We start from the raw sequence: 15,312 nt of genomic DNA, 5'->3' as shown, positions 1-15,312 counted from the left end.
TATTGGCTTGATTATTTTTTCCCCTGAACATGCCATGTAAATTGAATACTGATGTGCAAATTCTGTCTTCATATATATGACTTTTTAAATCTGAGCATATGCTTTGTTATAACCTTTGGAATAATGTAAAACTGTTTTCTCATCAAAATGAGAAACCTGTTGTGCTACGGGAGGAACTATGGAATACTTTTTAAGGGATTATTTCACCTCGGAATTAAGACAGTGCCATACAAGAGGTTAGTTGAGACACAAATGTTACGTAAATCTCCTACTGCTCACTCTTCACATGGCTGAATGTAATTCTTGGTGATTAAAAATGCCTGTCCTGCCCAAGATCAAACCCCCTTTGTACCATGTCTACCATTGTATTCCTTGTCATTACACCCTGGTTTCTGAAAATCTGGTGCAAATAAAAGCAATCCAGATGCAGTGGTCAGTGCTTACGTAGTTTAATGGTACATTTATTAAAAGTTATCCTAGAAAGAAAATACTTCACTGCAAGGGCCATTGTCTCCCGCACTAGTAGTGTTTTACTTATTAACTCCATGTCAGATAAAGGTAATATTAAGAATTTACTGCTCATATGGGATGCCAATGCTTTTAAACTTAGTTGAAATAAGTTTTGGACAACATATACATGATGTTTGGATAGCTGGTTCAATTAATATTTGTGCATTTCCATGCATGTCTCCTGACGTTTCTGGTAAGTGTGCTGTTATTAAATAATTACTACTTAATGCAGTAGATTTCCAGGCAACATTGTGACACATGTAAAGCATGCAAATTAAAATGCATTTTTTGCAGCAATGTTGCTTTAGCACCCATTAGCATGTGTATATAAGTGATCCAGTATCTCTTACATCTCCAGTAAGTGCTCTGTCAGCAGACAAGAAGACATGACTAAATCTTTTGTTCAGGCCACAGAGTCTCTGCAAGGCTGCTGACAGACAAAATGGGAAACAAGTATAACCAGCTAGTGAGGAAATGAAATCATTTCAACTTATGCACAGTGCTTGTTAATATAAAAATCATACACAGTAATAAATTTTTAAGGAAAATTTTCACTCATTTTCACCAAAAAAACTCTCCATTTTTTGGGGGATTTTTTTGTGTTTTTTTTGTTGTTTTGTTTTTTTGGTTTTTTTTTGTGAAATTCAAAAGTATACCCTTAACTTTCCCCTAAGTGAGTGAATTTCAAACTTTGAAATATTGGTACATATGAAGAAACCAGCAGAAGAACCTGATTAAACTCTATCAGGAACTGAAATACGCATTGCTCTGCCACTTCATTTTTTACTAGAGAGCCAGCACCCTTTCCTCAGTCTTAAGACCTAAATTCCCACTTCAAGAATGAGGTGGAGCAATATGTGTGTATTTTCCTCATGCTAAATAGTCCCAGCAGGACCAGGACAAATACAGCTGTACTTTGAATGAGTTGGCCCCTGGTAAAAATGGTGTAAGTATCTGCACAAGTAACAGTGGTGTAGGTATCTGCACAAGTGTCTCAAATGCTGAACACAATTGATTTTATGTGTAGTACACATTTCAGAAATGATGAGTGAATAATGTTCTGCCTGAACATGGGTTTGGGCAGCTAAGTACAGCCTTCCTAGTGTAACATTTTTCAGATATTCCTCTCTGTGTGTTCATGCATACACAACATTTACTTTTGATTCCAGCAGATATGTTTGGGATATTACTTTATTATTACAGTATTTTTAAAAAATCCTGAAAGCTAGGTCATTTTTTTCCCCTTCAAGTCTGAGGCACTAAAAATACATTTTTTGTGTGTGTAATTCATGGATTACTGTAAGATATTATCCCGCATACATCATTTTTTTGGCTCACTGGAAGTATATCTTGGGTCAGTCAGAGAATAAAATTATGTATCAAAAGTGCTGGAAAAGCCCTCTGTTTGATAGCCAATGTAACTGTTCTGTGCAGTTGGAACTGTGCTGGTGTTGGCATGCCGTTATTAGCGGATGTCGATGCGCTGCTTTGCTTTGAAGTATTTCCTATTACTTTGCAAAGCTGTCCACTTGCCTAGCTGGCCTGTCACACCGGGGTGACATTGTTAGTTTCAATCATGTCATTACGCTGAGCTGGGCCCTCCACACACTGAGCTGCTCACTGCCAGCGGGAGCAGCTCTACCCCCTCTGGCATTTTGGTCCAGTCCAGTCAGCGTAATGGATATGAGACAAAACGGGTGTTTCTACAGTGAGATCATTGCTTCTATTTTATTCATCATTGAATTAATTCAGCCTATCATTATCTTGCCTTTTTAATTTATGTTTTTATTTTCTGAAAAGAGAGCAAAAGCACTCTCAAGTTTTTTCTGCAACTTCTTCAGATATTTGCAAAATAAAGGTAAAATTAGTAATCTCTGAAATTAGTAATCTTTTCTTTGTAAAGACGTTTAGTTTCAGTTCTGGAAATGGTCAGCCCTTATGCAGCTGTACCTTTCGTTGGAAAATATTCAGGCTTTGTTTCTCTTTGGTCCACTGATGATCTTGTAACTGCTAGTGAAAGTGGCTCATAGAATGAGGAGTTCAGCAAAGCCGTTTTCCTTTTGCTACTTACCAGAGAGTTTTTCAGCAGTTAAATTCGTTAGTGCTATTAAATGATAGCACTAACAATGAGCACCCACCTCTTACCAGCTGTGCTTTGTTTTCTCCCTGCAGATTTATTGGTTTAAAGATGGGAAGCAAATTTCTAAACGAAGTGATCACTACCGAATTCAAAGAGAACCTGATGGAACTTGCTCACTGCATACTGCAGCCTCCACCCTGGATGATGATGGGAATTACACCATTATGGCTGCTAACCCACAGGTAAATGAAGGTTTGGCTCCAGAGCAAACATCCTTCTGGACATAAATCTTCAGAAAACTATCTCATCTCACATATGCATGATTTAATTAAATGATGAAGTCACTGTAAAGTATGCTAGTTAGATTTCTGTTTTCCTCTTGCATCAGTAGGGTGGGACCTTTCTATCTCCAGGAGATTAGCAACTCAACAGTAGTTTTTTTCCTGTGGTTTGAGGTTTCAGGGGGAGGGGTGTAATTTTTTAATTACTCTTCCACTAGTTGTCTCAGGTGATAACATCTCAGTATTCTAACTGAGCATGGATAGCCCATATATATAAAGGGAGAAAAAGATCCAGTTTAGCAGCAGAAGTAACCCAGTCCAGCGATTTAACTTTCTTCTGTTGACCCTACACACTGACTGAGGCCAATTTTTTTGAAATGAGTGGGAGTATATCACACCTCAACATGCTTACATTAGGCAGATTGCAAGTCTGTAAGGCAAAAAAAATCTAGCAGTATTATGTAGCAGTCCTGTGTTGATCTTAAACAGTGCTTTTCTGAAACACGGAGTGTTACTGGTTTAGCAATGCCATTTTTCTTTGCAGATTTAATACAAGAGTTGAGGGTACACAGCAGAAACTCACTAGTTCATTAGACGTAGCCAAACTTAGAGGTCACTCACCCTTTTGAAGTAGCTTTTTCAATCCGCTTTTCCTACACCACAGCAACTTGAGGGGAAAGAGTTGCATGTGAGAAACCAAAGCAGTAACATAACTTTTGGGATGTAATGAATTATTTTCTTCTGTAGTGCTAAATATCTTGCCAAGACTAGGCCTGCAAGCAGAATCACACTGTAGAATAACAAACTGTATCACTGAGACAGAGTTTAATCTAAGCAGGAGTGTTGTGCTCTGTTATGCACGTTGCTAGGTTACTCAGCATGATGCTGCCATTTTTGTCTCGCTCTTCAGCTTGTCAGTCCTGCTCATACTGCATAGGGCTTGTGAATATAAGGGGTTGTACACACAGGCAACACACAGAGAGCAGCTTTTGGGTAGATTCTATGAACTGCAGTGCTTAAATATAGGTGGTTTAATTATTATTTCTACATATATAAGTAAAATAAATACTAATGAAGTAGCGTAAGACCATGAAATTGTTCAAGCTGGGGGCTTTTACACATAGATGACATTGTTACAATACTTGGTACCATTTAAACTGTGAAATTTCACAACAGGTTTAAAAATAGATGCATGCTCAAGGTAAGAAATGGTTCCTGTTCATCTTCCTCTAAGTGTTGTCTCAGTGCATGCACAGAGTTTCACTGTGTAGTGTTACTGTGTGAGCCGAAGTCTTGGAGAACATGGTGAACAAACTGCCTTTGTGTTTGGGCACTGTACTCTGTCCCAGAATATTTACAGCCTACTTTGGAGCATTTGTTGTTCTGGGTAATGCTCATTCAATGACACAACTGTGACCCAGGTTACCAGTTCTGGTCATTGATGGCACTACTTTGTTAGTGGGTTTTTGGATGTACTAAAATGAGCTAGGTTTGTGTGGTTCCCCACGTGGAGCTTGAAAAAGCAGCTTTGTTAAATGATAAAATTCTGTGCTTGTGCTTTTTCCCCTCTTTGGAGAAGAACCAGAAGCATCTTCCTCTGGCTCCCCTAAACAAAACATCTGTGTTTCACCAAGCCCATTCTGTTCTCTTTTTCACAGTGTAATTCCCAAGCAAACATACTTATCTCTTCCACTATTTGCTTGCTTTTACTATGCATTTAACAGTACAATGGAGGCAAAAAAGGGCTGTGAGTTAATGTACTAGCCTTTCACACTCAAAAGATCTGGATTCCAATTCTTTTAAGTCATCCTGAGTGGAAATAATTTTGGCAGTCTTCTCAATTCTAATGGAAAGTTGTCCACGTCTCAAAGTTATCACAAACTTAGGCAAATTTGGCAACCTTTCCTTAAGAAAGCGAAGTACGTAAATATAAGGGAGCTCCCATCAGAACTCTGATGGACTGGCAGATATTTGCTAGGCTGCTGCTGTGTTTGGTCATTGGTGTTCGAATCACCGAACTCTAAAGCAAAAGATGTGTTCTCAGCTGATAGAAATCGGGTTTATTAAAGCAAAGGACTCAGTTCAGTAAAGCTCTGCCTGTTCATGCCATCTCATGACCTGGACTAACATAATAGGATTTATGTGTGTAAAATGCCTTGTTGACAGACCTTGGAGATCGTCCATGGTAGTTAACACAGCAGGCCCCATTGCCCATGGCATAAAGCGCAGTGAGCTAGAATTAAAGTCCTGACACACCAGGGGGGTTTGTTGTAAAAATTGCCACAGAAGTTAATCCAGAGCTAAATGGACCCTGGGCCTAGACAAACACAAAGCCTTGCCTGGTTTAGGCCTTTAGTTAGAGGTCATATCCCTTAACTGAGCTCTTTCTATGAACTGTATGGGCTTGCATCGAGTTCTTATTTTCACCTTCTTTCTTTCTATCCCATTCTCTCTGCTTCTTTGCATTACACACCCGCAGTCCTCAGACTGGAGTTCCCTTAGTTTCTAGGACATCATCTTACTACTTCCCACTCATTGCTTCCTTCCTCTTCATCCTGTGACTTTTTCGGAATCTTTGGCTTCGTGCCTAATCTTCCCTATCCAAATTCCTTATTGCCCTTTGTGTTTCCATTTGTGACACCATCATGTATTGAGATATGCAGAAATGATCCCAAACTATGTGTATTCATCACCTGCCAGAAAAATATTAATATATCGTGGTACCCAAAATAGAAATTCATTTGTTCCAGATGTTCTTTAATAGTCTTGTAACATAAGGGGAAAAAGAAAGCTTTTACATAAGGAATTGCTGTGGGTCTTGCACAATGGCTTATTTTAATGCAGGGATTTTACTTGCAGGCTAAATGGGTCATGGGAATAGAAGTGGGACACAGATTTCATTTCTAAGTGAACACAAAAGTTGTTGCTATTCTAAGGCTGCTTGTGAGCCCAGTGAAATTGTTTTTTGATGGACTTTGGACAGTTCTTAAAAAACTGCTATTTGCAACCCCACAAGTACTGTGATAAAAATATTTGTCTTTTATGCTGACAGACTTGAATGTGGAGCTTACAGCTTAGAGCTGAAATACACTGCAATGCTGATGTGGATGTTGCCTTACTGCTACCAGCCCAGGGGGCAGAGCTCTTATTTATTAGGACCATCAGATGCTTTTACCCCTTATAGGGCAGTCCCAGCCCAAATCTGTTAGGACTGTGCTTGTGGTGGAGAATCTGTCTTCTGAAACAAAGTAAAAGAGGGACCAAATAAACCAGAGCCATGTTTTATTTATTTCACTGAAAATAACCTGAATTATCACCAATGTCCATCAGCACAGCTGTGCCTTTCAGTGCAGTTCCTCAAACCAGATTCACTCTGCAGAGAGGACCTGTTAAATACCTTTCAAATTATTTTGGCTTTCACTTTAATGAGGGTTTTTTTGAGTTGTGGGCCCACCAGATCAAGTAGATCAGTCCACTTTGGAGGCAGCAACTCTCTTGTTAACTGCCAGCACTCACCATGGTCCATCTTCGGGGCCTTGAACTTGTCTTTCTGCCCACTTCCCACACACAGAGAAGCCTCCTGCCCACATAAATAACAGTCAATAACAACTTGATTGCCAGAGTATTAACAGTCTTTTTTTTTTTTTTTTGGAAATGAATGTATTATAGTCATGGTCATTCCAGTCTGTTCTGTTAGATTAGAAGCTGATTAAAGGGTTAGGCAAAAAAAAAGAACAAATCAGGTTGAACATTTTTTATCACATATTTCAAGTCTTTTAATCTTCCTTCTCTATCATCCTGACAGGGCAGAGTAAGTTGCACGGGCAGGCTGATGGTTCAAGCTGTAAATCAAAGAGGCCGCAGTCCTTGGTCACCTTCAGGTCAGCCTCACATAAGAAGGTATTTGATGCTTTTTTTTCTTTTAATAATACGGATTTTGCAAAATAAGTGTGGTAAGGTAGAGAATGTGAGATAAGCAGATAAGTTAAAAGTATGGCATTCAGGAAGAAATGTGACCTCTGCTGTCTGAAAATTGCTGCAGAACTTGCACACTCAGAAGTATAAGCAACCCCTGAAATGACATGACTTTTAAATATCTTTAAATTTTTCCATCTCCTCCTCCTTTCTCTGTTGGTGTTCACTAGTTTCTCTGTATCTCAAATTACACTATCAGCTGTTGGGAAGGCTGTTGTCACTTAGGCTTTTTAAAAATATTTCATGATTAGGATTCTACCAGGAACCTCCATCTTCTGCAGCTTCTAGTAAGCATTCATTTAACTGCATGCCAAAGAGGTTTATCAGATTTACATTAGAAATATTTTAGTATTTCAGTATTTAGTATTTCAGTTCAGGTTCTTATAAGGAATTATGAGTCAGAAATAAAGTATTAAACTTATCTTTGGTGAGTTTACAGTTATTCCCATACGAAGCTATGGGTTATGTTTTTGGACCATAGAAGGGAATTTTCCCTTCAAATACTTTTTTTTCTTTGCCCAAAGCATTTATGAGGCTGTTTAGCACAGCTTAGACAGCTTTAGATGATACAAAAAGAATTATTTTGGTTACCAGAACTGTTTTCAGGGGAGTGTGAGGGCTCTGGTTTCTGGATCCTGCTGTAATGAGGCATGTTCCTTGCTTAATGGTTCCAGCCTTAGAATCTCAATATTGCCCAACTAATATACAGAGTGCATGTAATTACAGTCAGTGTACAATCAGGAAAGGATTTCTGTAACAGTTAGTACCGGTACTGGTATGTAACATAGAACTGCTGCAGGTAAAACAGGCTCTCTTCCCCCCTCTGGTAGCTGTGAAGTATTAGGAAGTGAGGCTGGTTAATTAAAAGATCTTGTCAGTCTTATTCCTGCACAGAACAAACTGCAACCCTGAAAGCATTTCCCAGCGTTTCTCTGAGATGGCCACCAGCTTCCTCTGCAGCGTGTCACCCTTTGTGTTACGCCCAAAGCTCAGAGTGCCTCTGGAGGGGAATATCCCGCCAGGCTGCACTGGGAGAACAGCACAGAAAAGGCTGGGACCACCTGGTATAGCCTGTCCAGTCACTAATACACTTAGCACTTTCAGATGATGGGTACAAATGGAAAGTTCATGTTAACCTCTGAAGGGAAAAGCTGCCATGAAGAATCAGGTTTCAGCTGAGTAAGTCAGTGCACATAGGATGACAAAGGGGAAATACCTTTAAAAGCAAAGAGGATGGGAAGGGAGGTAGGGGTGAAAGGATCAAGCAGTTGCCACTCCTGCAGCTTCCTGAAGGACAAAATGTGTGTGTCTGTCTGTGATGGACAGAACCCTCAGGTAAGAATGGAGGAGGCTATTTTCAATCTCTCCAACTGCATTCAAAGTCCAAGGTTGCTTTATTTTCTAACGGAGACAGGCACTCAAGCAGCCACTATTGCTTTGGGTTGGGTGTCCAGTGAGTAATGAATTATAAATAGGGAATTTCTGTAGAGCAGTTTAATTAAAATTAGGGCAATTATTGGGGATTCTTATTTTCTGTAAAATTGCCATGTGAAGGGCTTATCCCACGTAAGTATTCAGCGTGGAATCTCCGTTCAGTGACAGTTCTCACTGCTTCCATTGGAGGGTTCACCCAAGACTGATGAAATGAGAGCACATAAAACCTTCCTAAGACAGACTCCTGCCATTGGCTTTTCTAATGTAATATCCCAAATTACTGTTCCCCATATTCTGTGGTATTTGTCATGTCTATTGCTATTGACTTTTGATAAGTAATATTCCTATGGCACTACAATATTATTTCTATAAGCTTTTCTGCTTGAGAGTAACAAAACCGTTTGTTTGCTTCTTTTATTACAAGTATATTTATAAGCTTAATGAATTTTATGACTTGTTACACTGCTGACAGGCTTTTTTCCTGAAGGATATTTAATCTCTTACAGAATGTGTTCTGGCAGAACTCTGGGGTTTTATTTCACTCTTAATGTATTTTTCTGAAATTTGCTTAGCTGACAAACATCCCTTTCTTAGCATCTTGATGTGGGTGGCCACTTTTGAATTTTGGACTCAATCCCTTAGATGACAAGGTGCTCAACAAACATTCTGTCACCTAAGCATGGTAGCCAGAGTCCCAAACAAATCTTAAAATGCATGAGAAAATAATCTTAAAATGCATGAGATCTAAAGAAGATTTAAAAACTAAACATTCCTGTTACCCTGCTCTCAATTAGGGGATTAATTTGAACTTCATCTCCTTTTTTCCAACTTAGTGATCATTACCATATGGTCAGTCATAAAGTCGTCTTCATCTTCTCGGTCACTGAAATTCCCAGTGCACTGCACCGTACCAACCCATGGAGTCTCCCCTGGACACATTTAGTACATGATGTCAGTTCTGCTGAAACTAATCTCTGCAGTGTGATGTCCGCATTGCAACTCTGAAGAGCCCACAATGAATCCAAGAGTTATTCCAGCCTTTTGCAATTTGTCATTCCTAGACATCTGAAGCTACTTGGCTCTACTCATTTCATTATTTGTTTAAAACCACAAAATGTTTTAGAACTGAAATGACCCTAGTTTCACCTCTCAAGACAAAGGCTTTAAAAAGAGTCTGTGATTTTAGGGGAAATTTACAAAGAGGTAAAAAGAAATGCAACATCTGTGTTCACAAATCCTTAACTTGTTTTCCATTTTATTTAGCATAAATTCCATCTACACACACTTCCCAGTTTTGGCCAGTGCTGCCTTTTCCTGCAGCTGCAGCAATGAGATGGTGGCTTTCACACTCCCGAGGTGCCAGTTCACCTGTTTGGCTCAGCTTTGCAAAACCTTACGAAGCACCAGTTACTTGTACTTTGTTGGCATCTTATCAACAGGATCCTTATCAATAATGTGGTGGCAGATTTTGCTCAAGTTGCACTGTGCAGCACTCACTTGAGTAGATACCATCATTTCTAGTTGGTCTTGCAGAACTCATTACCAAACAGTTTCAGTACACTTTTTCCTTACTGCTCTCCATCTTCATGCCATCTGATCAGCCATCTGATCACCTGCACGAGACATCTATGTCACCAAAACTGATCAGGAGCTCACCAGCTAAAGCTCAGAGTTGCTTATGAGCTGCAGTGTTGGACCTACTGAAGTAGCTTTAGACATGTTCAAGTGGCAAAAACCATGGATTTTGCTTCAGACATGGATTTAGGCACCTGAAGAGTTACATGAGCTCTTAGTGTGTGCAGGGATGTCAGTCTGTGTTTCCCATTTTGGTATCCAGTCCTACATTATTAAGCAGCATGGACTGGATATCTACACAAGCCTCCCCAGCCCCTCCATTTGCCTTTAGTAACAGCTGTCAGAAAACTGTGATGATCATTAAAAAATCAACATTGAACTATTAATAAGAGAGAATATCATAGCACAGGTGATGCCTGGCCAGTTCAAACACAGCAATAGCAGAGGAAAGGGCAACAAAAAGCAGGGCAAAATAAATCAAATTCAAGCAACTCTAATTAACTGCAGTCTCAGTGGAGCAGAGCGTGCAGCTGGAGTGTTTATGTTCCATGCAGTAGTACAGCATCTTGTTTTCCAAATGTAACCATTGAGGGTTTTAGGCTCTTTTTTGTTGTGAATTATTTTAACCTGGAGAAATGACCTTGGGCAGTAGAAAATGCATACAGGCACCTATACTGCAGCATGGACACTGCAAACTGCAGCCAAAACAGAAACACTGGCAAAAGTTAACAGAACATGGAAGTCAGAAAAGAGAACTTTGCTGTAGTGTGTCATTGATAAAAGTGGTCTTTGGAGGATATTTGAGTAGCTCCTCTTCTTCACACAGGATGTTAACTGTAGGCAGCAGCTGCCTCCAGAATGAAACCCACTGGAGCTGATCAGGCAAGGACAAAAATGGATATAAAATTTTGTTTCAAGATTCTTTGATTACTAAATCACACAAATGGAATAATCTAATTTCAATGGAAACAAAAATCTAGTTAAATGACAAACCACTTAGAAAAAGATTTGATGGATTAAATTAACAGGCAAGAATAGCCAATGCTGAAAATGGATTAAATGATACCATGGAAGATTAAAGTGATTTGTACTGTGTATGGGAGTTCTTTTTCTTTCCTTTTTATTATTTATCAAACTGTTTATGGTACCTTTATTTAAGAAAACCCCTAAACTAGCAACCAAAGTTATTCTCCCTATTGCTTACAATTGAAATTCTCATTGTTTCAATTCCACATTTTGGTGGCATTGAAAATATTCAAGAGTATCCCATACAAAAAACCTGTTAAATGAGAAAGAAATATATCCACAGCAATTCAATACATAGAATTTTCTGTACAGTCTTTACTAGTGCAGAACAAGAGAAGATAAGTCTGATGTGAAGGGTGTCTTTTCAATTGAGATGAGTTAGCTTTTAGCTGCTGTTATTTGCTAAAAGAAAACAATGATTAATGAAGTGTAATCCATATACTTTCTGATGTAATCAGCAGGAGTGAGGGGATTAAATACACAGGACACTAGAAATGGGGAACTGAAGCTACATGCCAAGACCTGCCAACTTCTTTTATTTGTATTTCAGTGATTTAAAGACTAAACAAAGTAAAAATACTATCATTCATAAAATTCGTTAATACTAAAAGCTATTATTCTGTAGCAATATTGTTTTACAGGTCATAGTTTCTCACAACATGTGAATTAAAAGAAAGTAATTCAATAATTGCAGTGTTGTAATTAACTCAGTCCGGGCCAAATGCTACCAGTGCATGTGTGGGGTGATTAAATATGGGGTGATGACGGTATAGGTCAAAGAAGTGGTTTAAAATTCAAAGCAGTCTTATAAGTGATTATGGTTCTTTTGACTTAGCAGAGAAAAAGAAATAATTTACCTTTATTTCATGTTATTTTAAGACCACGATCTCGATCAAGGGACAGTGGTGATGAAAATGAACCAATTCAGGAACGATTCTTCCGGCCTCATTTTCTGCAGGCTCCTGGAGACCTGACTGTTCAAGAAGGAAAACTATGCAGGATGGACTGCAAGGCAAGTGTCATGCAAAGGGTAGCAGCAACCTTTTGATAACATCAGCTGACTCAAAAACCACATTGGTTTCTTTTCAAAGCAGTTTTGCCTATTGGCAGTTTCGGTGCCTGTTAGTAGAGTAATTAATCTCATTGCTTGTGAATGAGTAAGTGGACAATAAAAGTTTGCCTCCCCTCCAATGAAAGTGCTTTGGGCAAATCTTAAGAGTTCACAGTAAACTGATTTATAGAATTCAGCTACATGGGGTGTGGAGGGAAGCAGAACACACTATAAAGTCAATGTGTTTCTACATTTTAAGTCCTTTTACTACTTGAGTTTTGAACCCCCGTTTATAAGTTTCAAACAGTATAAACCTGATTTGTGACTGCTGAGCAGAAATAATTCAGGCTTGGGTGACTTCTGTTTACTTTATGCTGACCTATTTGGGAGAAGCTGTTTGCTCTGAAGCAAACTCCCACAGCAAGTGGCACGGCTTTCAAAGTGTGCTGGACTTGTCCACACAGACCAAGCATTAACTAGTGCAGGTGGTGCTGTCACTAGGGCACACCTCAGTGGAATGCAACTTTGGAGGTCAGTAGTTAGTCAGCTCTCATGTTTTTGTCTGCAAGTTTTCCAACAAGAAGTAGAAAGGAGTATCTTCTCATTCCACCTGAAGAGCAAACAATGAAAAAGACAAAAGGTGTCACCCTGCCCTTTGTTTTGCAATGTATTGTTATTTAGCTTCTAGCCTATCTACACGCTGATCTTTTTTCAGTCTCGCCCATAAGACATCATGGAATTCAGGGAGTTGGCCAGAAAGTAAGTAAATGAATACAGCTGGCTCAGTGTGTAAATCAGGACAGAATTGGATCTTTAAATCTTTTGGTACACTTGCAGTAGCAAACCAAACCAAACTTCCCTGAAGTAACAAGTCAGGACTCCTCCAGTGTTTCATGTGGCGAAAACAATTTCCCCCTGTTCTCTTCACACTCAAGGTTAGTGGATTACCAACTCCAGACTTAAGCTGGCAACTTAATGGCAGACCAATTCGCCCTGACAGCTCTCACAAAATGCTGGTGCGTGAGAACGGCGTGCACTCCTTGATCATAGAACCGGTCACATCCAGAGATGCTGGAATCTACACGTGCATTGCCAGCAATCGAGCCGGTGAAAATTCATTCAGCCTGGAGCTCACTGTTGCAGGTAACATCTTCGTGCCCAGCTTTCAAGACTGAGCACTGCCAGGACAGCATGTAAAAAGGAAACATGAATGATGTCAAATGACACGTTGAGGGGTGGAGGGTAAGAAAAGGAAACCTGGCAGTAACAGAAGTATGGTATATTTATAGGTGAGCTATTCATGTTATGTTGTGGCATAAGTTGACTGGCATGTAATGTCTGTCCACAGTTAAGAAAAGGAGGCTGCTGGCCTTGAGGCCACAAACCAGACTATTTCTCTGGATGTTTCTTTGTAATGACAATCTGTGCGGACCCACATCTACCCTTGGGCAGCCTGTGGGAATGCCTTGTGCATTTCACGGCACATCAGACTAATGCCACTGCAGACTTCTGGTAGAGCAGTTCCTTCTTCAGTTGGAAATCCGTGCTTTTATGGAATATGGAGGAGCACTTTTTACCAAGCACAGTGCAGCTAGTTTATCTAGTTGTCATCCTCTACATTTCAATTATTTTAGGAAAGAATCAGCTTTTTAGCACTCACTTTTCCCCCTATTAAAATAATGATGGGACTGTTTTCTTCAGAGGAACGAGGACTGAACTTCATGATTAATGAAGACAACACATATGTTTCCTGCCACTTAGGTCTTTCATAATTGTTTTTAGTACACTGCTGAAAGAAAAACTATGTTTTCATAGACAAATGTCAACATAACTGCAATTTTTTTTTCACAGCTAAGGAAATACAAAAAGCACCTGTGTTTATAGAGAAGCTACAAAACACAGGTGTGACTGAGGGATTCCCAGTGCGACTGGAGTGTCGAATCTCAGGGGAGCCATCTCCTCAGATATTTTGGAAGAAAGAGAATGAGTCACTCACGTACAACACTGACCGAGTGAGGTTAGACTTAAAATTATCTCCCCATGTGTAACTTCAACGATGATCTATGCTGTAAAACAAATAAAAATCTAAAGGTCACACCAACACTTTGTGTAAAGGGCATCTCATAAATATTAACTAGTGACTGTAATAATTTATGACATTTACTCAAACTTGCAGCCAGCCTGGTGGCTGAAGCAGAAATAAAATATTACTTGTTCTCCATCACTAGACTTAGACAATTACCTTTGCACTCTAAACAAGAGGAGAACAAGTTTTACTCTTCCTGAATCAAGACTACAGAAATTTGCTAGTGAAAATCAAGGTTCCAAAGGAACACTCTGCGCTTTTCAGCAGAAACTCTGATTCATAATTCTGTTCTGCAGTTAAGCAACTAAGATTCAGTATTTTATATTTTAAGATCATCCTTGAGTTTCTTTATCCTTTCCACAAAATGTCTGGGTAAGATCTGGTGTTCCTGCTACTCCAGATGTCTTAATCCATAATTGTGAAAGAAAAATTACTTCATGTGTTTTTTCTTCTTAGTTTTCAATACAGGATAATAAACTGCCAAATTATCAAGCATACTCAAGGCTTTATTTTCTACTTGCTAATTTCAGAGGAAGTTCCATTTTAATTAAAATTTTAGTTCAAGTTAGACTATAATCAATCTGTAACTAAGATTGGGTAGGTTTATAATGCCATTTTAAAATAGCCTAGTTTGTGATTCAAATAGTAATTTTCTACTTTTCTTTTGATTAGCATGCACCAGGATAACTACGGCTACATTTGCCTGCTTATTCAGGGAGCTACAAAGGAGGATGCTGGCTGGTACACTGTTTCAGCTAAGAATGAGGCTGGGATTGTGTCTTGCACTGCCAGGTTGGATGTTTACAGTAAGTGGCTTCCATTTTCCTCATCATATCAATCCCCCCAAAAGCTCTGTAAGTTATATAAGCTTCCCTATAAGCTCCCCCCAAAAGTTCTGTAAGTTTTGGGTTGTTCACAGAATGGTTTACATTGGTCTCTCTTTCTTTTGTTTATAGTTTCTCCTCAATAGTAAACATCCACTTCAAGACAACAAATGCTCTGTCAAAGTATATTTCACCATCTTTCAGACACTAAAGCAAAACAAGCTTGCATGCTTTCTGTTTTTGCTTAGTACATTAAATATAGCTAATTAACAACAGATAACAGCATGATCAGATGATTTTTGTTGATCATTATTATTTTGGTTTTGCTGGCACTTCCCTAACCTTTTGTATTCTTTTGTACAGTAGTCTGTAATACACCTGTGACAGCTACCAAAAGTGTAGTAGATGTTTTTACGGCTTTCTGCTTAATTACTCAGTTTGTTCCAAAGCAGCCCCATACATAGTGAATG

At 39.1% G+C, this 15,312-nt stretch overlaps 1 protein-coding gene and 1 long non-coding RNA gene across 3 annotated transcripts in view; one reads left to right on the top strand and one right to left on the bottom strand.

Moving 5' to 3' along the window:
• Nucleotides 1-15,312, top strand: part of PALLD (palladin, cytoskeletal associated protein) — a 182,429-nt gene that overhangs the window by 164,494 nt on the left and 2,623 nt on the right. For both annotated transcript variants that reach the window (XM_066186016.1, XM_066186015.1), the window contains 6 exons: nt 2,683-2,832; nt 6,677-6,771; nt 11,761-11,893; nt 12,868-13,075; nt 13,784-13,949; nt 14,691-14,824. In XM_066186016.1, coding sequence (XP_066042113.1) covers nt 2,683-2,832; nt 6,677-6,771; nt 11,761-11,893; nt 12,868-13,075; nt 13,784-13,949; nt 14,691-14,824 — 886 coding nt within the window. The remainder of the gene's footprint in view (nt 1-2,682; nt 2,833-6,676; nt 6,772-11,760; nt 11,894-12,867; nt 13,076-13,783; nt 13,950-14,690; nt 14,825-15,312) is intronic.
• Nucleotides 9,519-11,821, bottom strand: LOC136291195 (uncharacterized). Its single transcript, XR_010721456.1, has 2 exons — nt 11,739-11,821; nt 9,519-9,893 (listed from the first exon to the last, which is right to left on the bottom strand). It is a non-coding gene; the product is annotated as an uncharacterized lncRNA (long non-coding RNA).

This window comes from Chamaea fasciata, unplaced genomic scaffold, assembly GCF_029207755.1.
Source record: "Chamaea fasciata isolate MVZ Bird 193981 ecotype frontalis unplaced genomic scaffold, bChaFas1.0.hap1 SCAF_6, whole genome shotgun sequence".
Lineage (NCBI taxonomy): Eukaryota > Metazoa > Chordata > Aves > Passeriformes > Sylviidae > Chamaea > Chamaea fasciata.
Note: the sequence above shows the minus strand (reverse complement) of the source record. Positions and strands in the feature narration are given on the sequence as shown.